Below are 26,596 nucleotides of genomic sequence, written 5' to 3'. Positions count from 1 at the left end.
GTTTGTCCTTTGTTAACGTGTGAGGGAAATAAGGATGGGAAATTAAAACGTCATAATAGATGACATTGAAGTCAGCCGTACTTCCTGCATACCAATCCAACAAACAGAAAATACCCTAGTTTTTTAAATTAAAAACTCAAATTTGTAATAATTTTTATATTATTATCAATGTTAGTTGATTAAATTTAAAACTTAAAGTTGGGACTGTATTAGAAATTTGTAATTGGAGTTAAATTTTTAGTTTAACAAGTAAAAAATTGTGGTGGCATAAGTGACGTTTGTCTTAGTTGGCAATACTGTAATGGTGGAGTTAAATGGCCGGCAGACCGGATTAATGTGATTTTCGTTTAACAAAAAAAAGGGAGTGTAATATTCCAGTGTTTCGGTCATTTTCATTGCGTCCAGGACAAAAATTGTACAGGTAATCTTTAATTTTAATTAGGACACATTTCGTTAAAGGTGGGGACATATCCGCCCGGCCCCCTCTATGAAAACGGTTAAAGGTTGACAACACCTTTTGAAATGTCACCAGTGAAGGAGGACAAAAAAAATTGAAAAAAAAAATTGTTAATTATATTTAAATCAGTACAAATCGGAAAAAGTGTTTCTAAAGGGACGTTAATCCCCACATGGGACTTCCTTCCTGGCCGGTTTATTTTTAGACCACGCGCCGTTGGTAACGGTAGTACCATTTGCACCACTTGAAAATACATCAAAACCGGTACGTTTTTGCCTCGAGATATTTGCGTGTGATGCTCACCGTTTTCGGAATTTACGCAAATTGTGCTCACCTAATCGGGCGGGACCCGTCATTAAAACCATATTGAAAAAGGGGCCAAGCACCTTGTTTGCAGTGTTTTAATGTAACCGCTTTGTTTCAGTCATGGCGGTAAACGTATACTCAACCAATGTCACCACAGAAAATCTATCCAGGCATGATATGCTAGCCTGGGTCAATGAATGTCTAACCAGTAGTTTCGGTAAGATTGAGGAGCTCTGCACTGGAGCTGCTTACTGTCAATTCATGGACATGTTATTTCCTGGTAAGCGAGTCATTTTCATTGATTTTCAATGAAATTTATCTATTAAATTATGTCATAAGCCTTTTCAAGCTCCATTTTTTTTGACGTCACGATGACGTAATTTGTCAAAACCATAGTTTGACCAATTGTCAAATTACGTCATTGTGACGTAAAAAAAAAAATGAATTAAGTTTTAACTATTAATTCTAGGATCAGTGCAATTGAAGCGTGTGAAGTTTCGCACCAATCTAGAGCATGAATACATACAAAACTTCAAAATCTTGCAAGCTTCTTTCAAGAAGATGAGTGTAGATAAGGTAAGCAGTTAAATTCCTTAAAGGTGGTTTAGTGTTGTGTGATTAGGGATTTTTTGAATTGGAAACTTCTGGACAATTTTAATCTAGATCATCCCAGTAGATAAGCTGATCAAAGGCAGGTTTCAAGATAATTTTGAGTTTTTACAATGGTTCAAGAAATTTTTCGATGCGAATTACGACGGACGGGAATACGACGCCTTGGATGCGCGCGGTGGTATAGGATTGGGTTCCAAAGCCTCCCACACCCAAGCGAACGGCCATTACAAACCTACAGCCGCGCCTACTGTCAGACAGGGTAGGACACACATTGAGCTTCATCCACACTGCTGCTGTTTAGACATTTCATTCCCCCCCCCCCATCTTTATGTTTTTATTTTGTGGTGGTCTTCATTTGTTTGTGGTGAAATTGAGTGGGTTCACACAGACATTAAACACGCATTAGCACCACGTCTATCATTAGTTTCACCCCCATTTCTAGATAGTGCCGATCGACAAACTGGTTAAGGGCCGGTTTCAAGATAATTTCGAGTTTTTGCAATGGTTCAAAAAGTTCTTCGACGCCAACTACCGGGGAACCGAGTATGATGCGTTAAGTGCCCGCGGCGGCGAGTCAATGGGAAATGGAGGGGCGAACGCCCCCCGGGGCCAAGGCCTGATGCAACGGAAACCGGCAACACCTCAGATCACTGCACCGGCCAAGCCTGCACCTAAACCGGTTGGAAGGGCCAGAGCTAGTAGGTTGAACTATGATTGGTTAGGAGGGGCGGGGCTGTTTACTAACTCCCGCCCTTTTTGTGGGCGCGTCTTTACTACAAGAGTTTATTGGCTTGGAAGCAGTTTTTGACAGTTGTGTTGTCAATTTAAATGTTTGTTATCTTCCAAGCCATTATGACTACAAATTAGGTTATTCAACATTTTAAAGATTTATATTGTTTTGCAAGTTAACTGCCTCTGTCAAAATGTGGCCTTGTTCATTTTGACAGTCGAGTAAATTTGACGTTATACAGCGTCAAAATGAATGGGCTTGTATTAACTGATCCATAAAACACTTAACATTCCGAACCAGTTAAAAAAGTGTGACTGTTTTTTTTTTTTTCACTTTTGCATTTTACACATTGAGGGTGAGTAAAACACTTAAATCAACCTGTACAAGTCTGTCAAAACCTCCTCTAAAGTGCACTGTTCAAGCTTTCACTCATTGGAAACCTCCAAAAGTCCGATCATCACCGCTTTATTAGAATCCGCTCACTAGTATTATAAAAAAAAGTAATTTTTAAAGAAACAACTGGTCACGTGACATGTGTGTTTTTAGTGCCGAAAGCCGCCACCCCAAACAAACCGGCGGCCGCCCGGCCCGTGCCCAATCGAAACGCGGGCGACCTCTCCGGCAAAATCGAGGACCTCACCAATCAGATCTCTGAATACAAGGTAAGTGGTTACCAAATACAGTTTTGCCAACCAATGGTGAGTTCGCACGTGCTGTAGTTGCTTGGTGATGGGTCAAGAAAATACAGCAAGCTGAAAGTGTAAGAAAACTTGTTTTTTGACCAATCACCAACCATCCACTGTGCTGAAGTTAAGCAAGTGCTGCCCATGAACAGTGTTGTGACCATTTCAGAAAGAGCATTTAGTTATCTTTATCTCTCTTTTAAATTAGGGGTTTCTGTCTTTGTCACTGTGCTTTTTAAATACTGTGTGTCCCAAATTGCTTCTACATGTTTTAGGGATCTTGAAAACGGTAAGAGCTACAGAGGTGGTTAAATGGGAAAAGTTTTAGAGAATTTTATGTGAAACTTATTTCTGGTTTCGAAATTAAGTTAAAATTGGGAAAACGTCAGAGGCTGCATTTTAAACACTCTTTAACAAAGCCAAAGAGAGTTTTGAAACTAAGACATTATTAAGGCACTTTTTTACGTAGAACACGATGATGTTATTAGAAATAATCTATCGTCATTGGTTTCCGAGATATGGATGATAACTTTCTAATTTTTATGGTCGCCTTCAAGATGGCGGCATGAAGTTATCATCCAAGCAATGACGATAGATTATTTCTAATAACGTCATCGTGTTCCACCTAAAAAAGTGCCTTGATAATGTCTTAGTTTCAAAAATCTCTTTGGCTTTGTTAAAGAGTATTTAAAATGCAGCCTCTGACGTTTTCCCAATTTTCCGAAAAACGGAGAAAGATAATTTAATTTAACGCCGTAAGTATTCAATACCCTCCACAAACTTATTACGGCGTTTGGCAACAGCGCGCTAAAAATATGGCCTACTTGATATTTTTTTCATTTTCTGTCTTTCTCCCGCGCATGCAATTACCTACGTTTCTCTGTCCGTTACACGGTTTTCCTATGGTCGCTTTTGGATTTACCACACCTGTATAATTGAACTATTAAAGAATCATAATTGATAATTTACTGAAATAATAGAACAATCTAACCTCAACTTTTTAATCAGTCTTGTTATGTCACTCTTAGGAAATGTTATACACATTTTACATGTATAATACGGTTTAATACAGGATTTTATACCTTTCCCTGATTTCCGGTAAAAGCAATAATTACTGAGGCAACATTGTGCTTCCCCACAAATATGACGGCGCCAGTTAACTGTCAATGACGTCATTCTGGAATGGTCTACATATCGAACATAATAGGTCTGTTTGCAGAAGCAATCCCTTACTGATTTCCAACTCAGAAATAGTAAATGTCTGTTTTAAAGTTACCAGAAAGCTGGGTTTTCTTCTGATATTCCTAAAAACAACATTGAAAAATTACAAAAACAAATTTCAGCTTGAAAACAAACAAAATGGCGGCTTAGAGATATTACTAAAAGTAGTAAATTTTTTGACAAACCAAATTGGTTTGCAATGCTAATTTACAACACGAAGTGTTACCGTAAGCATCAATTTCTTACAGATAACGACACTAAATTGAACTAGGTAAACGCACAGTTCACCTTATACACTCATACACTTAACCAATTAAATAAAGAATAAAAGAAAACCTATACAAGTACAAAAATTTCAAATTTACACAAAAAAAACTGGTGATGAGAGAAACCATTACAAATCAATGAGCGGGACAAAGATAAACGAATAGCAAGGGAGATGTGTCACTTTGTCGAAACGGATGTGACGTAATTGGACAGTTAAACAATAACTGACTCACCTCACCTAGGAAGTTTGTCGCTATCTTTGTCTAACTCACTGGTTTTTTTAATCTCTCTCTTTTCTTACCATGTTTCTTATGAGTATTATTGAAACTTGCATATATGTATGTAAAAAATCAAAGTACAATGGAATGACGTAACATATAAATGTGACAAAGATAGTTTGCAGAAGCAATCCCTGACTGGTTTCCAACTCAGAAACAGTAAAGTTTTATTGGTTGAATGCTCACGTGACTATGACGTATTCTAACTCGTGGCCAATGTATCTATTTCTCTGATTACTAGTTGGAGATCCCTTCTGCGAACAGACCTAAAATGTAATTTGACAGTCACTTTATAGTACGTTCATCCGAAGGGTTAAGATGTTAAAATATTATGAAAACTCTCTGTATATAGACTCGTTTCTACTAACTTAATATTATTTGTCTTTAGTTGACGGTGGAAGGATTAGAAAAAGAGCGCGACTTTTACTTTGGGAAGCTGCGGGATATTGAGGTTATGTGTCAGGAGTGCGAGGATGGCAATCCACTGATCCAGAAAATTTTGGACGTTTTATACGCCACTGAGGTGAGTGTGAGTTGACCTTTACAAAAAAAAAAAACCGTTTCCACGCTTACTGGATCGATTCGAGTGGTTTTTTTTGCGTGTAATTTAACCTTCAAGCTTCAAGACGTTCCGGTGGTGTTCTGTCTCTTTTATTCGATTTCCCTATAATGAAAAAGCTGTGACGTAGCCTTATTAACGCCGAACAGGCGTAGCTTTGTTGCTTGCAGCTTAGCTTTAGAAACTGAACCGAAAACCAGTTTCGATACAATGAATGCGTATAGAATAGCTTTAATTACCAGCTCGATTATGTCTGTCAATTTTGTATTGTTGTCTGGGTGTCGCCAAGTAATTTTCCGGTTTAGTGGGTGCGCGATTAAGTGGAAACGAATTACAGTGCGCTCCTATTGATCTGCTATTCTGAAACAATGATCACCAACCATAAACTATAAATGATAAGTATACAGTGCGTTTTTTTTAACGCGCAACATAGGATTTCACGTGTTAAATTTTTAAGCCCATGTTAGACCATGTTATTTTGGAACTACAAGTATAAAACTTGACGGGTGGCTATTTCGTACCCTGAAGCTTAAGTAAATTTACCAATTCGGCCTAAAAAGTGTTAAAAAACTTGCAAAAAATCATCTTTTTTCGAAAAGGTTTTATCGTTTCATACTCCCTGTATGCATTGTTGTTCTTTGTTGTTTTTGATACTGGCACGGCAGGTAGCAGGTAAAATTTGGCGTAGAAAGTAAAACAGGGTGATCATTAACTTTATATCAAGAAAGTTAAGAACAAAAGAAGTATTTTTATAAGTGAATTGTTCAAAGTGACCTCCGTTTGAAGCCAAACAGTATATTCCAAACAATCATAAAATGCCCTTTTGACGTTCAAAAGATGTCGGGTCGTGATGCAGTCAAAATAAGTCACTTTACCTGCTACCTGCCCTGCCAGTATCAAAAACAACAAGGAACAACAATGCATACAGGGTGTATGAAAAGATAAAATCTTTTCAAAAAAAAATTATTTTTTTCCAGTTTTAAATCACTTTTTAGACCAAATTGGTAGACTTACTTAAGCTTCAGGGTACTAAAGACACACCCGTCAAGTTATAGACTTGTAGTTCCAAAATAACATGGTCCAACATGGGCTTAAAAATTTAACACGTAAAATCCTATGTTGCGCGTTAAAAAAAACGCACTGTAGACAAACAGTGGCAATGAAACTAAAAATTAATTTAAGTAAGCAGCGTGAGATGGCACCACTAAACGCATATTCCTGTAATTTTAAAGTCAGACGCAGCAATTGGGATCTTTTGACTGTTGGAACACATCAGTTTCAATGCGGCGTTGTCTAGTTGACAAATTGTCAATTTGTTTTTTGTTTCTAGGCAAAAAATAACAGATTTTTTGTGTGTTTTCTTTAATTATTGTGTTTCACTTTGTTGTATTTTTAGTTTAGTTATTTGTTTATTTTTAGTATTCATCAAGGAGGGTTATTTTATACTTAATACATTATGAATTCCATGTTTAATCTTGAAACTGTCACGTGACCATTTGTACCTTAAAATGAGTCACGAGATTTAGAGTTTAAAACTAAAAAAAACGGTCACGTAATCTTTAAAATTTAATTTAATTATTGAAAATAGTCACGTGACCCGTCAAATAATATTTTGTCATTTACAGTCACGTGATCTTCAGGGTTCCGCTTTGGCATTAAATAAGAGTCAGGTGACTTTTAAAAATTAAATTTGAGTATTGAAAATCGTCACGTGACCATTTGCACATTAAAAGGAGTCACGTAATTTTAAACATTTTATTTCAAACTGAAAAACGGTCACGTGACTCTTTAAACGTTATTTCGCTATTTACAGTCACGTGACCTTCAGGATTTCGGTTTGACGTTAAAAAATAGTCACGTCACTTTTAAAAAATGTTTGATTATTGAAAATTGTTGGGCGTTTTTATGAGCTGTAAAAAGAGTCACGTGACCTTTAAAAATATATTTTATTTTTGAAAAGCGTCATGTGACCATTTGCACATTATAAGAAGTCAGGTGAGTCTTCAAATAATACTTTGACATCTAGAACAGTCACGTGACCTTTAGGATTTCGTATTAACGTTAAAATAATTGAAAATTGTCACGTGGCCATTTGCACTGTAAAGAGGGTCACGTGTCTTTAAAAATATCAGTTTAAACTGAAAAACAAGCATGTGATCCTTTAAATAACATTTTGACATTCAAAACTGTCATGTGACATTATAAAATCCATTTTTAATCTTAAAAAAGTCACGTGACCTTCAGGATCCGTAAAAAGAGTCGCGTGGACTAAAAAATTAAATTTGAGTATTGAAACTCGTCACGTGACCATTTGCACATTAAAAGGAGTCACGTAATTTAAAAAAAATCTCAGCTCAAAACTGAAAAACGGTCACGTGACCTTCAGGATTTCGGTTTCACATTAAAAAAGAGTCACGTGACTTTTAAAAAATGTTTAATTATTGAAAATCGTTAAGCGACTTTATGAGCTGTAAAAAGAGTCACGTGACCATTTGCACTATAGAGTCAGGTGACTCTTCAAATAATACTTTAACATTTAAAACAGTCACGTGACCTTTAAGATTTCGTTTTGACGTTAAAATAATTGAAATTTGTCACGTGGCCATTTGCACTGAAAAGAGAGTCACCTGTCTTTAAAAATATCAGTTTAAACTGAAAAACGATTACGCGATCTTTCAAATGATATTTAAAACTCACGTGACATTATAAATTCCATTTTTAATCTTAAAAGAGTCACGTGAACTTCAGGATCTGTTTCGAGGTTAAAAAAGTCACGCGATTTGAAAAAAAAATAGTCTAAACATAAAAACTGTCACGTGACGTTAAAAATTACATTTTAATCTTAGAAATAGATACGCGATTCAGTGTATCAGTTTAAAACTAAAAAAAACGGTCACGTGATCTTCAGGATTCTGTTTTCACGTTAAAAAGGGTGACTTTTAAAATAAATAGAATCTTTATTATCGATAACCTCAAACTAGAAATTCTTATCATGTTTAGTTTACAAAATACGAGTAATTTATTATTTTCAACTCAAATTTAGTTGAAAAAATTCAGCTTTCTTAGGCAGTTCAGATGGGATAGCAAAAGAAAGCGGAAATATTGCAAAAGTTGGCAACTATGTCTGCAATGACGAGCTGTATTAGCGCCATCTCTTAGAGTTTACCTGTACAACTGAAACGGCCCAAAATACATTAGGGTGCCACTGTAATTACATTGCACTGGTTGTCTGTACTTATCATCATGCCAGAACTAATTAATTTGCAACAAACAAATGTAAAACAACTTTTGAGTCTAAAGTAGACGCCATTTTAATGTCACTGTCAAGTGCTGTCAGCTGTTTGAATTTGGCGGTGTTTGCCAGTTTTCAGTAGCGCATATGCAGCGTTGCCAATTTACATTTCATTCATTCACTTCTTCTTCAAGTGTAATTTTAGCAGGATAATGGAATTTTGTTTTATAACTGCCGCCATTTTGTCACTGACTTAATGTTATCCGGACTTTTAATATTAATCTTTTTGTTTTGTGCTTTGTACGTTTGTGCTATTTAGTGCCTTTATGTAAAACCTCGGTGAAGGTAAGTGGCGTTTTTTTTTTTAATTTAATTTACTCTATACATTTTGGGAGCTTTTTGTTTGTTAACCCTACAACCGGGATAACTTAAATAGATTTTTTAAATAAATAATTAAAAAATTAATTAAGCCTTTTTCAGGATGAACGTGAGGAATTACTGTACACCAATCAAATGATGAAGAAATTGCGCGTGTTTTCTAACCCTAAAGTCACACAAGCCGAGTGTCATTTGCCTAAACTGCACCTATAGAAGATGCTTATAATTTAATTATACACTTTGTTATTTAAATTGTATTAAACTTGTTATAACAGTTTGTGTGCGTTTTTTTTATCAACTTAAATCTAGTTTGAAGCAAATTATACAATTTTTTTCTGTTTGCAGGAAGGCTTTGCACCCCCCGATGAAGTGGAAGGCGGCGCAGGAGATGAAGACGAGTACTGAAAACTTAGCCTCTAAATTAAAGCCGTTTTTTTGTTTATAAATATATATTTGAATAATATGATAAATTAAATCGAAATTCCTATGAGCGTCGCTGCTTGAGCTGTTTTGTACACGAAAAAATGTTGCAACAACTGAATTTTGTTACTGTACGTTTTTAACATTTTTGTTTAGTTTAAACAGTGTTGCCTGTTTTCCGCTATTTCAGCTCCCTTTTACGTCCCAGATAGGGGGCGTAACAGTGACCTGGTTTTTTTTTAAGATTTTTTACTACACTTTCAGTGGTTTTTTTGTACTCGCTTGATTTTCTTGTATTAGGCTATTGGTTATGTTTCTAGGGTTCGTCAGTCAATGACTATTAATTGATAATAAAGTTATTTAAATGAGGCAGAGGCGAGTAGTCCTCATGGAGTTTTATTACTGTTTTTTTTTTTTAAATCCCAGAATAGTCTTTTATTCCAGTATTCACTGGTAATCGTTAAGGACACAGAAAAAATCTTCAAAATTTCTAATTGAAATATGTGGCAACACAGCTTTGACGTTTCAACTGTCAGCCGGGTTAAATCACACCGCCATTTGTCAATGTCAAATTTTTAGGCAGGAAATCGGTGATTAGCACCGCCTTCTTTACAAGAAAGCCTAGAATGTCCTTTTAATGGCGGCGTTATCGGATTTTTTTTTGTACACAAACCTATGGAGATGCAGTAGAAAATAAGTTTTTTTTTATTTTTTCGTGTAGTTGATTAGAAGTTGTGAGTGAAAAATCAAAGAACGCTTCATTCCTGATCCAGATATGTATAGATATGGCTTTTTATATCCAATAAAGTCCAGCCAAAGCAAGTTTGGTTAGAACCCTTTGTCTTGGAAAGTACAACAAACTAATGTAAAAACTGCTCAATCAAAGAAAATTTGGAAATCCTTGAATCTAGGTAAGCAAAAGTGGTAAATGGGTTTTATATTATTACCAAGACCTTTCTTTTAAAATGTAAATGTGCCAATGAAACTTCTAAAAGCTGTCCTGTTTCTTCAGAGTAAACCTTTGTTGCTCTCAAAATGCAGGCGGCCTCAAAATTTAACTCACTTATGTATGTAAGAGGCAATAAGTTTACTGAATGAGAAAGCATATTGTACTTACCACTGAGTATTGTGTTGGAGTAAAATCATTCCAGTTCAAAGCTTTCAACCACTGTTGGGTTCGAGCAGGGTCTTTTGGAAAGGAAAGGATACTTTTGGGCCTTTCTCCAAATTGCTTTTACAATTTGGCAAACAACAAGTGTGACGGCATATTGTAGAGGCAATAGAATTTAAGTTAAAAAACCAACAACAAATTATAGAACAATGAAGGAACAATAACAATAGTGATAACACAATAAAATGAACACAAACTACACTTTCACTAGAACAACAAACATATAAACAACAATATATAATAGCAAACAAAAATTACTTTGGCAAGTAATCCCAAGTCTTGACTTTAAACTTTAAAAATGAATTTAATCATCGAAAAACTCAATTTCCACAATACAAACAAATGCAAACTGTCAATCCCATATTTCGGCCATATTGGAATTTTTGGCATGCACCTTCTTGGCTTTCTTGTACAGAGGGCGGTGTGATTAGCCATTGAAAGAATGAAGTCGAAAACGTAAATAAATTGGAATTTGCCATTTATCCTTTTTAAGTTTTATGTTAATTTCTTTGTTAACGGCATTATCCGGACGTTTAGGTTTATGTGCGCGTCCGTTGCTAGTTAGTGCCAAGCCGCAAATGCCCCAAAAATGTCGAGAAACAAGATCGCAACCAGGGCCGCCGTGCACAACAGAATCGAAGTGAAAAGCAAGGTAACGCCTTTTTGATTCATCCTGCCTCGGTCCTGATTTTCCTGTACTTGTACGGTGGGAGAGAATGCCTTTGTGTTGAATTAAAGGGGGCGCAGCCCTAGCGTTATCATCCCAGGAAGGTTCATTAGCCTTGCAGTTTGTATAACTGTGCCACCTGATAAAAATTCAGTTTATGAGAGCGTAAACTGTTGTTTTGAAGCTTATTAGTTTAATTATGGTTATTTTCTAGTTAATTGCATTTAAAATTACAAAGTGAAACACTAATTGGTTTTCTTTAAACAGTTTGAAGCTGAGTTCAGACGATTTTCTTTGGAACGAGACACTCTGGCCAAATTTGAGGAATTCAGTGCCTTATTAGAGAAATTACACAAATTGAAAGATGTATTTCTCATATCCTACATTGATCCCAGCGATCAAGATTTATTACCTATTAACAATGATGATAACCTAAGAAGAGCACTAATTACTGCCAAACCCTTACTCAGAATCATTATTCAAAGAAAAGGTCAGTAAATATAGAGAGTGTTTATCGAACAAAACTCTAACCTAACAAAACATTCAACAGGAGATAGTTTGGAGGAGTTAAATGGTTACGGCACAATGAAGCCCCGCACCCTCATCTCAACCATATTGGGAGGCACGCCCGCCAGGGCGAAGGCTCTGCCCATTTCCAATCCGCACGATTTTCGGCAAGTGTCCGCCATTATCGATGTGGACATTGTGCCGGAAACCTGTCGGAGGGTGCGCCTGCTCAAACACGGCTCGGACAAGCCTTTGGGGTTTTACATAAGAGATGGCAGCAGTGTAAAGGTTACACAGAACGGTCAGTTGTCAAACCAGCTGATTGTGAGCTGTCATTTTTCTATTATCTGTTGCATTGACAGGCTTAGAGAAAATACCCGGAGTTTTTATCTCTCGACTCGTTCCGGGAGGTCTAGCGGAATCCACCGGTCTGCTAGCTGTAAACGATGAAGTCCTGGAAGTGAACGGAATCGAGGTGGCCGGGAAAACGTTGGATCAAGTGAGTCACATCTGTCAGTTATCATCATCGGTGTTGCCAAGTTAACATATTTAATGGAGGTGTTTTTTAATGATTGTGGGAAATTATAATTTACATCGAAAAATAATGGCAGTTTGCTGTTATGAACCATACTTTAAAATACAGTGATGAAAATCTAATTAAAAAAAATAAATATTACAACATTTTTCAAAATGAATAAACTAATATTTGACTTTAGTGACAGTTGTCATGTAGTTCTCCAACACTATTTAGCTAAACGGTCACGTGATAATTGTCAAAATAACTGTCATAAATCTCGGAAACAAGTCTTGTTTCAAAAACTGTGTTAAACTGGAATTCTTGCAACTTTTATGTAAAATTCTGACAGTTTTGACATTAGTGACAGGCATTACGTGGTTTTAGAGGATAACTTATCTAGACTGTCACGTGCCCACTATCAAAGAAACTGTCGTGAAACTCAAAAACACGTTTTCTTTCGGTTTGTGATTTCGGATCCAAATGCGTTATGATTCGAGTCACATGACCTCCAAAATGGTGTCATGTGATTTTTTTTGATCATAACGCGTTTGTATCCGAAATCTGGAATTCATCTATTGAATACTCCAAGTAATCTTTTCGAAACTTGGTTTTTTGCAACTTTTAATTGCAGTTTGACAGTTTTGACGATAGTGACAGTTGTCACGCGGTTCTGGAACACTATTTAGTTAGACGGTCACGTGACAATTGTCAAAAAAACAGTCATAAATCTCAGAAACTTGTCTTGATTTAAAAACTGTGTTAACCTGCAATTCTTGCAAATTTTATGTAAAATTTTGACGGTAATGACAGTTGTCACGTGCTTCTAGAACACTATTTAGTTAGACGGTCTCGTGACAAATGTCAAAATAACTGTCATAAATCAGAAACATGTCTTGTTTCAAGCACTGTGTTACACTGGAATTTTTGCAGATTCTAGGCAAGTTTTGACAGTTTTAATATTAGTGACAGATATCACGTGGTTTTTGGACGTTAATTTAGCTAGACAGTCACGTGACAACTGTCACGAAACTCATAAACGCTTAGAGAAGTTCAATTAGGCTTTAATGCGTGAGCTACGCTGTAAAAGTACTTGAAAATTACTATTTTCTAGGTTAACTCGGAAATGGTAACATTTAATGTCAATTTGACACCCCACAATTGCACCTAATTTTTTTCCCCAAGGAGTGGTACCACATAAATGTTTTTCTTTTTAATCGTTGATACCCACAATAACGGTAGACAAACCGTTTTAACATTAAATCTGACAACGTTGATTGTCATACATTTCAATTAGGTGACGGATATGATGATCGCAAACAGTTCGAATCTGATCATAACGGTGAAACCGGCCAATCAGCGAACGGTGGGTCCGGTGCGCCGAGGCAGTTTCAGCAGAAACTCGCACATGTCCAGCGGTTCTCAACAGTCGGCGACGACGGGCGGTTCCGATCCGGACGACAAGTTCGATCAAGACGAAATCGTCGATCTGACGGCGAACATTAATTTGGAGGAAGCCGGCAACACCGCCAAAGACGACGGCATTTTGCATCTGTAGTGGTGACATCTAACGGCGAAACGGAGACGAAGGGGGTTCCTTCTCTTTTCTTTTTTAGATTTTTATAATTATCTTCCAAAGGTTTTATTGTACTGCGCGTATACAGGGTGGACAAAGAAGAACTGATCGAGTTTTTTGTACTTAATTTCGTATACATTCCACCGCACATAACCGCTCAGTTTGGCAATAATCAAGATGGCGGTTACTAACTTGTCAAATCTTGAGCTTTTTTCCCCGAGTATTCCGCCTACTTGACCAGGTTTTAGGCTCATTATTTATTGGTTTTATTAATTTTTTTACTTTAGTAAATAGTTCTATTTTACCGTATTTTATGCATGAATCAAACATTATATAGGGTGGAATAAGTAACAATGATTTGTTGATGTACTTAAAAATTATTTTTGGCTGACGTCCAACTAGTGACGTCACACCCGTTCCATGGAGTGTCAAAACGTAATTGACGTTTTGTTTATAAATTGTCAGTGTGATATTGGATTCAAATGGCCAGAGGGAACTTTTAAATTACGGAACTGTTTTTCGTACTTAATTTTATCAGTTATTATTAATTTTACTGTAGTGATTTGTGTATATATTAATTTTAATTTTATTATTTTTTAGAACTATTACTTAGGTACCTTTCCAGTAACATTCCGTTTTCTTCTTTTTAATTATTATCAATTATTATTACACAACCACGGAGATCCGTCCCGAATATGCCTTAACATTCTACTTAAAGAGTATTACAAGTTTAGAGGCTGAAAATGTTAATAGTTGTTAAATCTGAAATTTCTATAATAATATGAATCGTTTATACAAACATAGAATTTCATCACGAGCGTCCGTTACTACATTTTAGATAGAAAAGAAAATAAAAAAAATATATATATTTGAAGTTAAATCCTTGTACTTATTACTACCGTACAGTGCTAGCTAGTGGTCATCTGCAGGTTGTTTCACCCAGTAACCCCACGGAGTAAAATGTTGGTCGCCGTCGTGCTCTGTGGGTCCCCGAAACACTTTGATTTGTACCCGTCCCTGATGGTCTGCAACAGACAAACCGAGTCCCCCAACTGCAACGTCGTTTTGTCGCTCACCTGAATCGGCTCTTCTTTCTCTATCTTTGTACGGATTGGCCCTACTCAGCGCCAAACCACCCAATAGCAGCACGAGGAAAATCTGCGTGAGTTTTAAAACTGTAGCACCAAAATAAACTCCACGTGTGTACCAACCTTAAAGCCGTATAGCATGTTGCTCTGGTCGATTGGAAACTGTTTAGTGGTTGCAAAACAATCGGATTTATATAAAAGAAGCGGGTGGCAAAAAGCGCGGGGCCGTTGTGCGTTAAATTACTTATTCAGAAACTGAAAGCGGAACTTCCGCAGTTTTTCCTAATTAATGGTGAAAGTTTGTGGGTTTAAATTATGGTGAAGGTCAAGTTGTTAGTAGAATACGTCAAATCAGAGCAGTGTTCCTAGTTTAGTTAGCTGGAAGCTGCTTTTAGATTTAAACGTACCGAAATAATACTACACATGAAGTTAAGTGCATTCACCATGTGTCAAGATTTCTGCATTAGTAATAAAACTATTCCTGGATATCCAACAGAAACTCGGTTTTGCTGTAGCTAATGACCCACTTTAGGTTACTAGGCAATTAAAACTGCAATTTTTTGGTTTTAAGTTGGATGGAATCACTTTTTTCTCGGTTTACTTTACTTTTTTGACATCCATTCACAGCACAATCAATTAGTTAATTAACCATTGTGATCCATTTAATTATAGCCTCACGACCTTCCCCAGTTATAGCACTAGCCTCCACTATAGTAATCCTCTGTCTGATTTCCTTTTGCAACCTCTTCATTTGCAACATTAACAAAGCCTCGTTACGCATCTGACGGTAACTCAAATCCATTTTAGTTAAAACCAGTAGAAACTAAAAAGTTTACTGTGATTGGTGTGGAAAGGACTGGTAAACGACCAACCTTGGCTTTATGTAGCAGAGGATGAACCAAAACCGTGTAAAATAGCACGGCGGCAGCTGAAATTTGACATAAATTCGACGTGTCCACCACGTACATCACTTTACCCACGTCATTAAAGTATTTCGGCCATATTGGAGCTATGGCGCCTGTACGTAAACGTCAAATACTGAGACTGTCGAAAATTAAGACACTCAAACTCACCTCCAACCTCCCTGATTGTGTAAAGTTTGTCGTCCACGCGTAAATTAAGTATGTTGGTACCCACCGTGGGTACTGAGGTGGTGGTACTGTCCACGTATTCAGGATTTTGGACTTTCATCAGTAAAAGGCTTTTGCCCGAACCTTCAGGCCCGATACAGAGCACCATGTTGTTTGATCAATAGAAAGGCCATATAATTGATTTAAAATACGGTTTATTCATGCGTGTGTATCACAATCAATAATAACTTAACATACAAAATTGACTCGGAATATTCTATATAGTGTGTATGGAACCTGTACTACACATAAAAAAAACGCAGTGTTGCCACATGTGGGCAAGTGACGTAATATCTGGTTGTGTAAAAACAAAAAAAATCACACCAATTAGGCCGACCAACCCAAAAAAAAAAAAACTATACAATATAATATGGCACTAAACATAAAAAAACAAATGCCAAAACCGAATGTAAATGTTCAGCTGCACAACTTAAAAGTACTTTAGTAAGCAACCCAAAGAAATAACAATAAACCTATAAATAAAAAAACACAAAAGCACCACTCGTTTTGTCCCTCTATAGAATGTCACGTCACGCTGACGTTATTTGCTTGGTGACGTCGCATATACAGAGTGTAAAAACGAAGGGGACCAAAAACGCTTTGGCAAGAGTCCCAACCAGAGATGGAATCGTAAAAACAGGGTGGAAACAAATTCACGGGGCGTTTTCACATCCCTAATCCCAACTAAAAACTATTAAAAAAAAAACTTAGGTGGCGCTGTCAACGACCGTTCAGTCGGTACGTTTTTTTATCGTAAAACAGTTGATTTTGAAATGTCTGCACATCTGACGTACCTAGAAACGAAACGTTCGTTTATAAACCCTTAAAGTGATCAGAGTCAAGTCACGTGACACCGCCTATGTCAATCAAGTAGGGTTACTTACCACGCAAGTTCCGTAATGTATATGAGCGAGCGAAGTACCAAGACACAAAGCGTAGAGTAAAAACATTTCCAGAGTACCTGATCCAGTCCAGACCGAGAGAGCTATTGCTAGTATTGTGGGTATAAACATGGGATTGAACGAGTCGCACCTAGTGCTGCTCATTTGGGCTACAATCAGTCGACACTGTAAAATAAACGAGTACAAATGTGAACTTTAAGTTTGAAACATCCTACTCACCGATATGTTGGAAAAAATTGTCCCCATAAGAAAGAACAACGCTCGCGGATCCCTGTCCACCACATTTGAGGGACTCACCATTATCCACAAGTATGTGACCAAGTAGCATAACACTAAAGGCACTAAAGGCCTCACCGCTTCACTAAATGGCCGCATGTGTCCAGTTTTGTTCTTGTACGATTGGTAAATGTTATCAGCAACTATAGGCCAATTGGTGATGGCTGAGGAAATATACAAGGTACCTTCCACTAACATTCCATTGGTAACACCTCCAGGTAGGCTGTACTGCCATAAATTTGAGCCTGCCAACTGTACAGCCGATACAGAAAAAAACCACTCAAAACAGGTACCAAACTCACGCCAGTGATTAGAAATACAACAATCATACCGCACATGGTAAAATCGTAACCCCAAGGCAAGAACATCACTCCAGTGTTGTATTTTTCAAAGTGAGTCAAGTAGAAATTGTTGAGGACGTTGCACAAGGTGAAAAACATACGGAAAGGGGGCACACTGTAGCGAGCACCGCGCCCAAAAATTGAGTACATGGCGGCGGGAATCAGGCCTGCAGTGTACGAGTCCAGACCGTGGTCAAACAGTTCACCCAAAGGACCGCTGGTGCCTGTACGGCGTGCTTGTTTTCCATCAATACCATCTAGGTCAGTATACTAAATTAATTTATTTAATATTGACAATACTTTTTAGAAAACAGTTTTCAACATGACAAAATTTACACTGCAGACGCCATTTTGACGCTCCATGCTGACGCGTGATTGGCCTAAAACAGCCAACATTGTCAAGTTGTGCAAAACAACCTGAAATCTGTCAAAACGGACTTCGATTTTCAACTTGAAACGTATCGCACGTCTGTTTCGTGGGCGCCATTTTTGTCGCTAAGAAACCACGTTTCTTGAAACGGTGTTCAGAGAAATTTGGAGTTGACGACCGAATTCCGCAGCCGGTCGAGTGGAAATGTGGGGCCTCTAAGTGGAAACGTGGATTCCTAAAGGTCTACGGGGAATTGTCTTGTGCGGTGCACTTCCAGGAGGCGGAAAGGGTGAAAACCTAGGTCAAGACCACGTGGATGTGACAGTGACGGTTATAGTTTCCACGAGGAATGACTATATTTTTCACTCGGATCGTGCCTTTAAGGCGATTTTTAGTCCTATTTATGCAAGCGGGAGAGATGAGAGTTTCTCAGACGCACGCAAGTGCCTCTTCCGCGGATCTTTCGTAATCGTGAATCGCGTAATCGCGTTATTTAATCTGGCTGAACGTCTCACTGACGAGTGGCCATCGTAACCACAACACACACACACAAATCTGTCAAAACAACTTATGGGCAGTGTTGCCACATACATTAACCACTGGTTTTGACCTACGTCTTAAATTATGTGATAGTGCCAGGACAATCAACTTGAAAATACTATTACAAAGGTCATTTAGTTGAGATAACCCCATAACCTAACTGATTACACTTACCCAAAGTGTAGGCAAGAAATAGCAGCAAAGCGGACAAAAACCAAACCCATCTAGGCAGTGGACTGGACTCAGAATGGTCAGGATCTGAAGCTGTAAAGTCATAGTCCAGCACCATAAGCATCACGTACATAGCAATGGTGCATAAAAACCCAGTGAATGTCAAAAGGTTGGGAGCAATGTTTTTCGGACAGTACTGCAAATACAAGTTTTAAAAACTCACACAATCACTACAAAAAAAATGTATTACCTGCACTACCCAATTCCAGAAGGGGTGCATAACATAGATGCTGAGTAGCCCTGTATCTTTGCAGTTGTACTACAATCGTTAAAAAGTAGGGTTGTGTTACATGTAACTAAACCATATTATTTTTGCTCCAGGAAAACAATAACTCAAATGAGAGTAGTTTTTTCAACTCACCTTATATTTATCAAATCCATTTAAATGCTCTTGGTTTAAGTATTCTGTTTCCAGTAACATGATTGTGAAATTTGATTTGTTAGGAACTTCACTTAAATTTAACTGGCGCTTGATTTGTACTGTTATTGCATTATCAAAGAGGTTGAAGCGTACTTAAAGACAACCCGAAGCCCTAATTTTGTTCCACTACGAAACCGGGAATCGCACATACAACCACCGGCGCCATTTTTGTTAACCAACATGAAGTTGTGTCTTCTTTTCTGATTGTGTGTGAAGTAGGTCAGCGCCTAGTGGTGGCAGGACAAACTACTTTCAACCACATAATTAAACAACAAGCTTTAATAAAATTCATAAAAATGTAACAAATCACTGTAGAAAATTGTCAAGTAGTGGCAGCTTCATCACTAAAAAACTGCTCTAATTCATTTTGGTCAAAATCCAGTTGGATTTCCTCTAAAATGGCACCATTTTGGTTCTTTGGTAGACTAACCTCTGAAACCAACTGAAATCAATCAAAATCACCACTAAACCAGCCCAAACCTACTGGGTATGGTACCAAGGCTTTTGTACAACTCCAGGTCACTTTTAAACGCTTCCTGAAACACCTTTTGCCTTTCCTCTAGAATGTTTTTCTTAGATTCCTCACTGTCAGCCAACTTTTTCCTGTAATCCTCCTCCAAGGATTGTTGCACCTTGTCCAGGTTTTCTTTAAATCAACTCTAAGTACCACAAACTAGCTTATAAAAGCAGAAATACCTTGTTTTCGAGCTCTATAGCTGTCCAGGTGATGTCTGTGTCTTTTAACCATTAGCTGGTATTCGGTTTCTTCTAAAAGGTCTTCCAGTTCCAGGAGCTTTAGCTCGACGGTTTCACAAGTTTGGTACAAGTCGCGGACTTGATTAAGGCACTGGGTGATGTTGGTGGTTAAATTTGAACTAGTTAGAACGTGACTGACCATGTCGATGTTTTCTTTGGTGTTTTTCACTGCGGAGGATGTTTGGTTAATACGGGCGGCTACGTCGTCGGCCGCCCGGGCGTTGTCTTCGTTTAGACCGTGCAATTCTTCCCAACAGTTTTGAAAGTGCTGTAAAATTGCAGAACCGGCTGTAGGGTTAAAGGGGGACTGTTCGGGGCGTTGAGATTTCAACGGCGAATCGCCGGTTGTCAGTAGGGTGACGTTATTTTTGACGGTGCGCAATTTGTCTTTTATGCCGGTGAACATGGTGACATGGTCTGGTTTTTAGGTCCCAAACTACACAAAAACACCCACAAAACAACAAAATAAAAAAAATTGGGGTAAAACCAAAATAATAATCAGCTGATTGTTAGAGAGTGACATTTCGGTGACATTACAATAATGACAGTTGACGTTAAGCGGTGTTGCCCTGTTTTAACTAAATATGAATTTTAAATCTTTTTCTGATGAATTAATTAATAATTGTCAGTGTCTAGATTTATTTATAAATAATTTAATAAGTAGTATGCTAGTAATGCTTAATTACCTACTATCAGAGACTTTTAATAAAAAAACACTTTGAAAATGCTTCAAATCAACGTTTTAAGCGTGACAGTGACAGTTCTGTTTCAAATTGTTTGCTATATAATCCAGCGTTGCCAAATTGACTAACTAAAAGCAAGAGCAAGGACTAAGCATTATCAGAACCGTATTAGGGGAAAATTGGTTTTTGTGGGTATATTACCGCCCTGTACTAATTAATTTACAAATTTTGGGTGTGCAGGAACGTAATAAAACCAAATTTTCAGTATGGAAAAAAATTCTGGAACACCCTTTGTTCACCTTTAAAATTGGTCAACAGGTTAGAAAATGGCATTTTTGTTTTCGCCATTTGAGTGGGTGTCAAAAATTCGTTTTAATGGTATGTCCAAAGTCGACCAGAAACAAGCCGTCCGGAATGTGGCTTATTGCGCGGACGCCACCTGGACCTGCGCCTTATGCCCTTACCAGAAAGCCAACATGGTAAACCCTTCCGCCATTAAAAATCTTTTTCCACGTTATTGGCCACTTTCAGGATTTATATTTGGCAACTGTACACATCAATTCGAGAACCCTTAAATGGTCCCCCAGGACCGTGCGTGACAGCATCCCTAAGAGTAAACTGGCTCATTACGCTAATTACGAGTATAACGAAGCCCGAGAATTGTCTTACACCCCCATGGTACTCAAGTACGAACGTTTGTACCCGACGTTTGCTGAAGGTGACGTTAGGGAACCTTGGATGCTGGAAGAAATTGATGATCTTCTGATCGGTTTTTTGAGTTTCCGTATGATCTTCCTTCTTAAATCTTCAGGTTTTACCGCTACTCTTGATAGGTGACGAAGATACTACCGATACTCTGTCCTCCTCTAACAAAGACATCACGTTTGAGTCTCCTTTTCTGGACGCTGATACTTTTGACGAAATGGCTTTGAAACTGCGTATAAGTCCGGTTCTGGTAGTACACGCCCATTTTTAGTTAACCTCACTAGTTGTCTTTAACAGCTTCGAAGAACCTTAAAAAAATTTGGGACACCCAGTATTTTCCCTATTTTGGATGGAGGCCTGAGTCCAAAACATCCAGATTGGTACTGTTCAAATCCCCCACGTCACAATTATTCACCTCAGTTAAGGAAGGTTGCACCACTAACGAGTGGTTCCAAAATAGTGAAGAAGATTTAACGCAAATTAAGGTTTTTTGATTAAAAACAAATTTTAGTTACAAGTTACAGGGTGATTTGTATTCAGGCTTTGTCAAAGACGATAAAACAACAGAATACGTGGATTTTCAAGAAACAGGCGGCAACGTGGCATGACACGCCCCAACCCCATAAAAGGCTTTACTCCGCCGTGTTGCAAGGTGACACACCCCCTGACCAACCAGCTAAGAGCAGGGAGGCGGAGCCCGCGTTGCTACGCCTACCGTGTCCCTATTACGTGGCAACGCGTCAACCCACGCCCCTAGCAACGGGAGTGTACGCCACGCCTCCTTTTCCTCATCAGTACATTCCCCTGTACCCACCTAGCAACTACATCCCCACCACCAGTTTGCTGAACTTCCGGCAGACCAATTACTTCCCGTTGATGTTGCAGAACGCCACCCCACCATACGTAAACTACCCAAGTTATCGAACAGTGGTGTTCCCACCGAGACCACAAATGGTGGTACCGTCAGGTGGGTGGTTCCTACCACCACCTCAAGTCAAGGTCAACCTACTAGCCGCCCAACCTCTAGTGCACTTCCGGCCATCTAAACCGACGTTAATCGATCAGGAACTGGAAACGATTGCCGTGAAAACGGTGAACGCGGTACTGGAAGAACCGGAACCGTACGTACCAGTGACGGGGGTGTCGTCCGACGAGCTCGAACTGCAAGCGCTGGAACAGTACAATTCCAGCACTAGCGTGTTCCAGGAACTGGAACGGGAAGCGGCCGAACAGTACGACACTTCGGAAAACTGGACAGGCCCCCCGAAACACTTGGATGAAACAGCCGCTTTGTTCGGGGGGTGTTCAGTGACAGTTAGGTTAGGGGCGCGGATAATGGTTTAGGGTTAAGGCAGTATCTATTTTCTTATAAGTTTGGAAAAATATACCGTTCGCTTTCACTATATTACACGTTGATGTCTCGCTTCTAATTTTATGAATAAAATTACTTTCGTTCATGTTTTGGGATTGATTTTTGACAGGTCTGTTCGATTGACCAATCAAATTGTGCACGTGTTGACATATGACACTAATGATATGACATTTATAATGTCAGAATAAGTTTCAGATGACAAAACAATCTTTAAAGCAGGGATGTAAAATTTCCGGAAAATTAAAATTTATGGAAATTTTTCGGTAATTTTCCAAAAAAATTGGAAAATATGAAAAAATTCGTTTTTTACATTTTTGTACTATTAACTTGAAGGTATTCAGGCAGTTGAAGTTAATTTTGAAAATAAAAAATTTTCATTTTAAATTTCTTGACAATTTTAGTTTTTAATTTTTCAAGGCCTTTTTCTGCAAAACACGAAAGTCAACTTTGACGCCCTCTAGCGGCTATTCGGGGCAACTTAGCCCTACCCGCTCAACGTCACGTGATAGCCCCGTTTATTAGCTTTCTTGCATTATACGGTGGTTTTATACAGGGTATTTCAAATAAGCGAGTTATGGACGATTTTCTGGAAAAGTGCACGGAAATTTAGTCTAAATTAGAGAGTTTTTGAGCCTACTATACTAACGGCGACTATTTTGGATTTTCCTTAATAAAAGTGATTTTTTTAGCTAATTTGAACCTGGGGAGCACAAATCTGACGTCCATTTTGCTCTAACTGGCACCGTTTCGGCGATGACCTTGAAATTATGTCAATTTTGACACTTTAGGGCGTGGCACCCTTGCAAAATGACATTTTGACAAATTACACTTTACGTCATTTTTGTACTATTAACCTGAAGGTATTTAAGCAGTTGAGGTTAATTTTGAAAATAAAAAGTTTTCTGAAAAAAAACAGAAGGGCACACCCTTGAAAATTCTTGACAATTCCAGTTTTTAATTTTTCAAGGTCAAACGGTGCATGGTACCAAAAAAGTGTATAGAAGGTAAAAGTTGCATCCCATCGAGAAGCATTTTGTGGTAAAAACTTCAGACCTCTAACCTGAAACGTTCCTGAGATATTGAACAAAATCTGCAAAACACGAAAGTCAACTTTGACGCCCTCTAGCGGCTATTCGGGGCAACTTAGCCGTACCCGCTCAACGTCACGTGATAGCCTCGTTTATTAGCTTTCTTTTGTTGTACGGTGGTTTTATACAGGGTGTTTCAAATAAGCGAGTTATGGACGATTTTCTGGAAAAGTGCACCAAAATTTCGCTCAAATTGGGAATTTCTGCTTTCGAAGAGAGTGGTCAAAGTAAAGCTGTAGGAGCAAAAACAATTGAATATCGATACAAACATTTTACATCAAGTTGGTCTAGAATTTGACGTAGATTTCAAAAATCGAATAAAAAATTATAAGTTTGGTTTTTTGCTCAAATTTGGGACACCCTGTATACTGATGGATTATCCAGGAATAAAGTAGACGCAAATATCTATAAGAGGAGGGATGTTAAAAATTCAATTATCGCCCTGTAAACTGCTCCATTGTATTGTCAATAGCTCGGTTATTTTGACAATTATCGGGTGGTTCAATATACCAATTTGTAGCCCTTAAAATTCTCTTTTGACCACCCTGTATAGCGTTTTCACTTAAAACGTCGAATAAGTGAGTTATTTACTGTTAAAACTGAGTTGTTTGATTTTGACAGTTTTTACTGTGACAGCCCATAACTCTGTTATTGTGACAGTTACAGGGTGGTTCAATATACCAATTTGTAGCCCTTAAAATTGTCTTTTTGACTTTGAATTAAAAAATGTTCCTTTAAACATGAAGTAATTTTCTTGTAAATTTCCTCTCGAAAATGACCGCTTTTACATCTCTGCTTTAAAGACATACTGGCTTTGGAATTGGACATTTGACACTTGACAGGGCTTAACAGGTGTTCAAAAATTATTAAAACAGTCACCTGACTAAATAGTACAGTCTTGACCATGAAAATTATTTCAGACGTCAAATTCAAATCTGTCAAAGTTTTAATTTAATAAATAGGTTGAATGACGTTTTATAGCTTTATAAATGCAATTTTGACAGTTTTCAGTCAGGGGATAGAGTAAATGACAATGTCAAACTAACAATCATTCGTCAAAACTGTCAGAAGCGCAACCATAAACCTATAAAATGATAGCAACATACTTTCTATAGAGTTAATCAAATTTCAGTAATTCTTTATAGATTTGCTGTCATTTTGTCAGATGTAACATGTAGTTGTCAATTTTGGACGTCACAAACGTGGTAACTGTCAAAAATCTTATTCATAAACCTATCAAGCTACAAAACTTGAAAACAGTATAAACGAGTACAAGTTAGCATAGCTAAATGGCACTTAGGGGTTAATCAACTTTCAGGGTTTCTTTATAGTTTTACTGTCATTTTGAGCTAAATGTTGACAGATGTGACATGTAGCTGTCAATTTTGGACGCAGCCTGATCTGTCAGAAACGTGGCAAATGTTTATTTAAGTTAAAACACGACGTCAAATTGGCGCTGTCAAAGTTCAAAGCAGTCGTGTCACCTCAAGTAATGGCAGTTTCGAAACTTAAAAAATGGCGAAACAACAAATTTCAAAAGTCAAATTAAATAAAACAGTCACGTGACCCCTAAAAAAAAGTGTCTAACACGTTGCCAGATCGTCAAAATTACTTAACTTTGAGTTAAAAGCCCTCATCATTCGGTTATAAGTGGTTAGTTCCTGTATAAAAGGAGTTTCTGAGAATCGACCCAAATAACAAAGAAAACGCCCCTTTCAGGTGCTTTTTACCACCCTCGAGTATCGATTCAGCTGAGTTACACAGCTAGAAATTCCATTTTATTATAAAACGATAATAATAATTAGAAATCCAGTTATACAACCTACTTATACAAACAAAGAGATAAAACAACCAATTCACCGCTATATTTATAACACGAGTCAATTTATAATCTCATTATCGTATTCCGCAATGCGACGCTTTCCTCCTCCCAGCAACCTCTCGCTCTCTCTCTCTCTCTATTGCGCTTTGATATCAAGGCTATTAGCCGAGCGAGACGGAGATACCGAGCCGAGACTCGTTATGCAAATAAAAATGCTACAACATTCCATTGTTTCGACCGAAAGGGAGATAGGCGGGAAGCGAGAGCGAGACAAGGACGGGCGAGTGAGAGCTGCGAAGCGTTCGATACTGGTTTCCGGCCGGGCAAGTTGGTTAACCTTTTTATCTATCTCTCTCGGTTACTCTCAAGCGTTTTTTGGGGCCATTACGGCACCCCACCGCTGTTGACGTCACGCAATGTAGCCTTGACGGCTTTTATAATTTGGAAACAGTGCTGTAGGAAAGTTTAGAGCGTGATTTTTAGTGTGATCACAACAGTCATAGTCTAAACAATGTTTAGAGTGATTATGATTTGACGTGAATTACTGATTGTATTTGAGCCTAAGCGGTGGTTAGTTTTGAATGTGACTGATAAGCTGCAAAATGTCACATCAAAACTTACCACATAAACTGTTAAGATCAGTTAATTATTGATATTGGCAACATTGTAAGGTTAAGCTGTAGTTTTTAATGTGACAGATAAGCTGTAAAATGTCAAAAAATAATTTGAAAGCGACAAAAATAGTGATTTCAAGCAGTTTGTACTAAATTAAGCTGTTCTGACAATTAAAAAAAGCACAACACTTAGATACACAGTAAACTGTCAAAAAAACGTTTTATACCATGCTTTGACGTCAATCTGTCAATTTGATGTTATTATTTGCTTCTATATATCGCTTACATTTCAATGACATTTGATAGAAAAGGAAAGACATACATCAGTGTTTCCTTGCTGATGAAACGTCAACTTGTGACTGAGCTGTAAAGGTTTTAAAAAGCGTTTGACAGAAACAAAAACAAACGGAAGTGAAATCAAGGCAGGCTGTGCGAAAACGTTGCCGCTCTCATAAAAATAGCACCGGATTTTCTCGAAGATTGGCCGCACGATAATAAAATCGCTTAGCTAGCGGACACGAGTCAAGACTCGAGCGAGGGTCCTAGCTTAAATTTAGCTGTAGGAGTGAGGCGTAGAGGGAGGGGCGATCCTCCATTCCCCTCCCCTCGTCCCGCTGTTGCTAGGGCTGAAAACAAAGGCCGCTGACTCATAAGCGCGCGCATCTGCCCCTCTTCTTCC

The 26,596-nt window shown here is 37.9% G+C and overlaps 6 protein-coding genes across 16 annotated transcripts; 3 read left to right on the top strand and 3 right to left on the bottom strand.

Annotated features, from left to right (window-relative positions):
- Positions 1-259: 259 nt before the first annotated feature.
- On the top strand, positions 260-21,506 carry Eb1 (microtubule-associated protein RP/EB family member 1). Of its 8 annotated transcripts, none has more exons than XM_081980935.1 (7): positions 260-421; positions 882-1,043; positions 1,233-1,339; positions 1,818-2,073; positions 2,652-2,767; positions 4,943-5,083; positions 21,451-21,506. In XM_081980935.1, exons 2-7 carry the CDS (start codon positions 884-886, stop codon positions 21,493-21,495), a joined length of 825 nt encoding a protein of 274 aa, XP_081837061.1. In that variant the 5' UTR covers positions 260-421; positions 882-883; the 3' UTR covers positions 21,496-21,506. The 8 variants fall into 8 exon arrangements, with proteins under 8 accessions (XP_081837061.1, XP_081837060.1, XP_081837059.1 ...); XM_081980934.1 differs by lacking the exon at positions 21,451-21,506 and adding an exon at positions 9,069-9,511 and having other exon boundaries at positions 4,943-5,077; XM_081980933.1 differs by lacking the exon at positions 21,451-21,506 and adding an exon at positions 9,069-9,511.
- On the top strand, positions 10,726-14,458 carry par-6 (partitioning defective protein 6). Its single transcript, XM_081980928.1, has 5 exons — positions 10,726-10,966; positions 11,249-11,471; positions 11,532-11,789; positions 11,851-11,987; positions 13,300-14,458. Exons 1-5 carry the CDS (start codon positions 10,904-10,906, stop codon positions 13,558-13,560), a joined length of 942 nt encoding a protein of 313 aa, XP_081837054.1. The 5' UTR covers positions 10,726-10,903; the 3' UTR covers positions 13,561-14,458.
- LOC145729950 (ADP-ribosylation factor-like protein 16) lies at positions 14,214-15,917 on the bottom strand. Of its 2 annotated transcripts, XM_081980949.1 has the most exons (6): positions 15,740-15,917; positions 15,539-15,684; positions 15,273-15,489; positions 14,790-15,216; positions 14,655-14,736; positions 14,214-14,603 (listed from the first exon to the last, which is right to left on the bottom strand). In XM_081980949.1, exons 1-3 carry the CDS (start codon positions 15,903-15,905, stop codon positions 15,307-15,309), a joined length of 495 nt encoding a protein of 164 aa, XP_081837075.1. In that variant the 5' UTR covers positions 15,906-15,917; the 3' UTR covers positions 14,214-14,603; positions 14,655-14,736; positions 14,790-15,216; positions 15,273-15,306. The 2 variants fall into 2 exon arrangements, with proteins under 2 accessions (XP_081837075.1, XP_081837074.1); XM_081980948.1 differs by having other exon boundaries at positions 14,790-15,489.
- Positions 15,935-19,041, bottom strand: LOC145729940 (ethanolaminephosphotransferase 1-like). Its single transcript, XM_081980927.1, has 7 exons — positions 18,818-19,041; positions 18,647-18,715; positions 18,400-18,592; positions 17,277-17,572; positions 16,918-17,226; positions 16,681-16,863; positions 15,935-16,590 (listed from the first exon to the last, which is right to left on the bottom strand). Exons 1-7 carry the CDS (start codon positions 18,875-18,877, stop codon positions 16,528-16,530), a joined length of 1,173 nt encoding a protein of 390 aa, XP_081837053.1. The 5' UTR covers positions 18,878-19,041; the 3' UTR covers positions 15,935-16,527.
- On the bottom strand, positions 19,139-26,162 carry Dysb (dystrobrevin binding protein dysbindin). 2 transcript variants are annotated; one of them, XM_081980942.1, is made up of 4 exons: positions 26,145-26,162; positions 19,574-19,901; positions 19,362-19,523; positions 19,139-19,309 (listed from the first exon to the last, which is right to left on the bottom strand). In XM_081980942.1, exons 1-4 carry the CDS (start codon positions 26,145-26,147, stop codon positions 19,200-19,202), a joined length of 603 nt encoding a protein of 200 aa, XP_081837068.1. In that variant the 5' UTR covers positions 26,148-26,162; the 3' UTR covers positions 19,139-19,199. The 2 variants fall into 2 exon arrangements, with proteins under 2 accessions (XP_081837068.1, XP_081837067.1); XM_081980941.1 differs by lacking the exon at positions 26,145-26,162 and having other exon boundaries at positions 19,574-20,160.
- LOC145729934 (uncharacterized) lies at positions 20,662-22,478 on the top strand. Of its 2 annotated transcripts, none has more exons than XM_081980919.1 (5): positions 20,662-20,795; positions 20,848-21,100; positions 21,150-21,254; positions 21,319-21,506; positions 21,562-22,478. In XM_081980919.1, the coding sequence occupies exons 1-5, from the start codon at positions 20,697-20,699 to the stop codon at positions 22,363-22,365; spliced, it is 1,449 nt and encodes a 482-aa protein (XP_081837045.1). In that variant the 5' UTR covers positions 20,662-20,696; the 3' UTR covers positions 22,366-22,478. The 2 variants fall into 2 exon arrangements, with proteins under 2 accessions (XP_081837045.1, XP_081837044.1); XM_081980918.1 differs by having other exon boundaries at positions 21,150-21,260.
- Positions 26,163-26,596: the final 434 nt, after the last annotated feature.

Source organism: Ips typographus, linkage group LG5 (assembly GCF_016097725.1).
Source record: "Ips typographus isolate SLU linkage group LG5, UJ_Ityp_2.0, whole genome shotgun sequence".
Classification (NCBI taxonomy): domain Eukaryota; kingdom Metazoa; phylum Arthropoda; class Insecta; order Coleoptera; family Curculionidae; genus Ips; species Ips typographus.
Note: the sequence above shows the minus strand (reverse complement) of the source record. Positions and strands in the feature narration are given on the sequence as shown.

Excerpts from the sequence above, each read along its gene's own strand:
- Eb1 (XM_081980929.1), top strand. The coding sequence starts at position 884 with ATGGCGGTAAACGTATACTCAACCAATGTCACCACAGAAAATCTATCC. Across the intron at positions 1,044-1,232 it reads CATGGACATGTTATTTCCTG|GATCAGTGCAATTGAAGCGT; the intron begins GTAAGCGAGTCA and ends TATTAATTCTAG. Across the intron at positions 1,340-1,817 it reads AGAAGATGAGTGTAGATAAG|ATAGTGCCGATCGACAAACT; the intron begins GTAAGCAGTTAA and ends CCCCATTTCTAG.
- par-6 (XM_081980928.1), top strand. The coding sequence starts at position 10,904 with ATGTCGAGAAACAAGATCGCAACCAGGGCCGCCGTGCACAACAGAATC. Across the intron at positions 10,967-11,248 it reads GAATCGAAGTGAAAAGCAAG|TTTGAAGCTGAGTTCAGACG; the intron begins GTAACGCCTTTT and ends TTCTTTAAACAG. Across the intron at positions 11,790-11,850 it reads TGTAAAGGTTACACAGAACG|GCTTAGAGAAAATACCCGGA; the intron begins GTCAGTTGTCAA and ends TTGCATTGACAG.
- LOC145729950 (XM_081980948.1), bottom strand. The coding sequence starts at position 15,905 with ATGGTGCTCTGTATCGGGCCTGAAGGTTCGGGCAAAAGCCTTTTACTG. Across the intron at positions 15,685-15,739 it reads CACAATCAGGGAGGTTGGAG|GCGCCATAGCTCCAATATGG; the intron begins GTGAGTTTGAGT and ends GTTTACGTACAG. Across the intron at positions 15,490-15,538 it reads CTCTGCTACATAAAGCCAAG|TTTCTACTGGTTTTAACTAA; the intron begins GTTGGTCGTTTA and ends TAAACTTTTTAG.
- LOC145729940 (XM_081980927.1), bottom strand. The coding sequence starts at position 18,877 with ATGTTACTGGAAACAGAATACTTAAACCAAGAGCATTTAAATGGATTT. Across the intron at positions 18,593-18,646 it reads TCTGGAATTGGGTAGTGCAG|TACTGTCCGAAAAACATTGC; the intron begins GTAATACATTTT and ends TTGTATTTGCAG. Across the intron at positions 16,591-16,680 it reads TACATTACGGAACTTGCGTG|GTACGTCAGATGTGCAGACA; the intron begins GTAAGTAACCCT and ends TTTCGTTTCTAG.
- Dysb (XM_081980941.1), bottom strand. The coding sequence starts at position 20,039 with ATGTTCACCGGCATAAAAGACAAATTGCGCACCGTCAAAAATAACGTC. Across the intron at positions 19,524-19,573 it reads CTATAGAGCTCGAAAACAAG|AAAACCTGGACAAGGTGCAA; the intron begins GTATTTCTGCTT and ends GTTGATTTAAAG. Across the intron at positions 19,310-19,361 it reads AAGCCTTGGTACCATACCCA|AGGTTAGTCTACCAAAGAAC; the intron begins GTAGGTTTGGGC and ends AGTTGGTTTCAG.
- LOC145729934 (XM_081980918.1), top strand. The coding sequence starts at position 20,697 with ATGTCCAAAGTCGACCAGAAACAAGCCGTCCGGAATGTGGCTTATTGC. Across the intron at positions 20,796-20,847 it reads CTTACCAGAAAGCCAACATG|GATTTATATTTGGCAACTGT; the intron begins GTAAACCCTTCC and ends GGCCACTTTCAG. Across the intron at positions 21,261-21,318 it reads GGCTTTGAAACTGCGTATAA|CTTCGAAGAACCTTAAAAAA; the intron begins GTCCGGTTCTGG and ends TGTCTTTAACAG.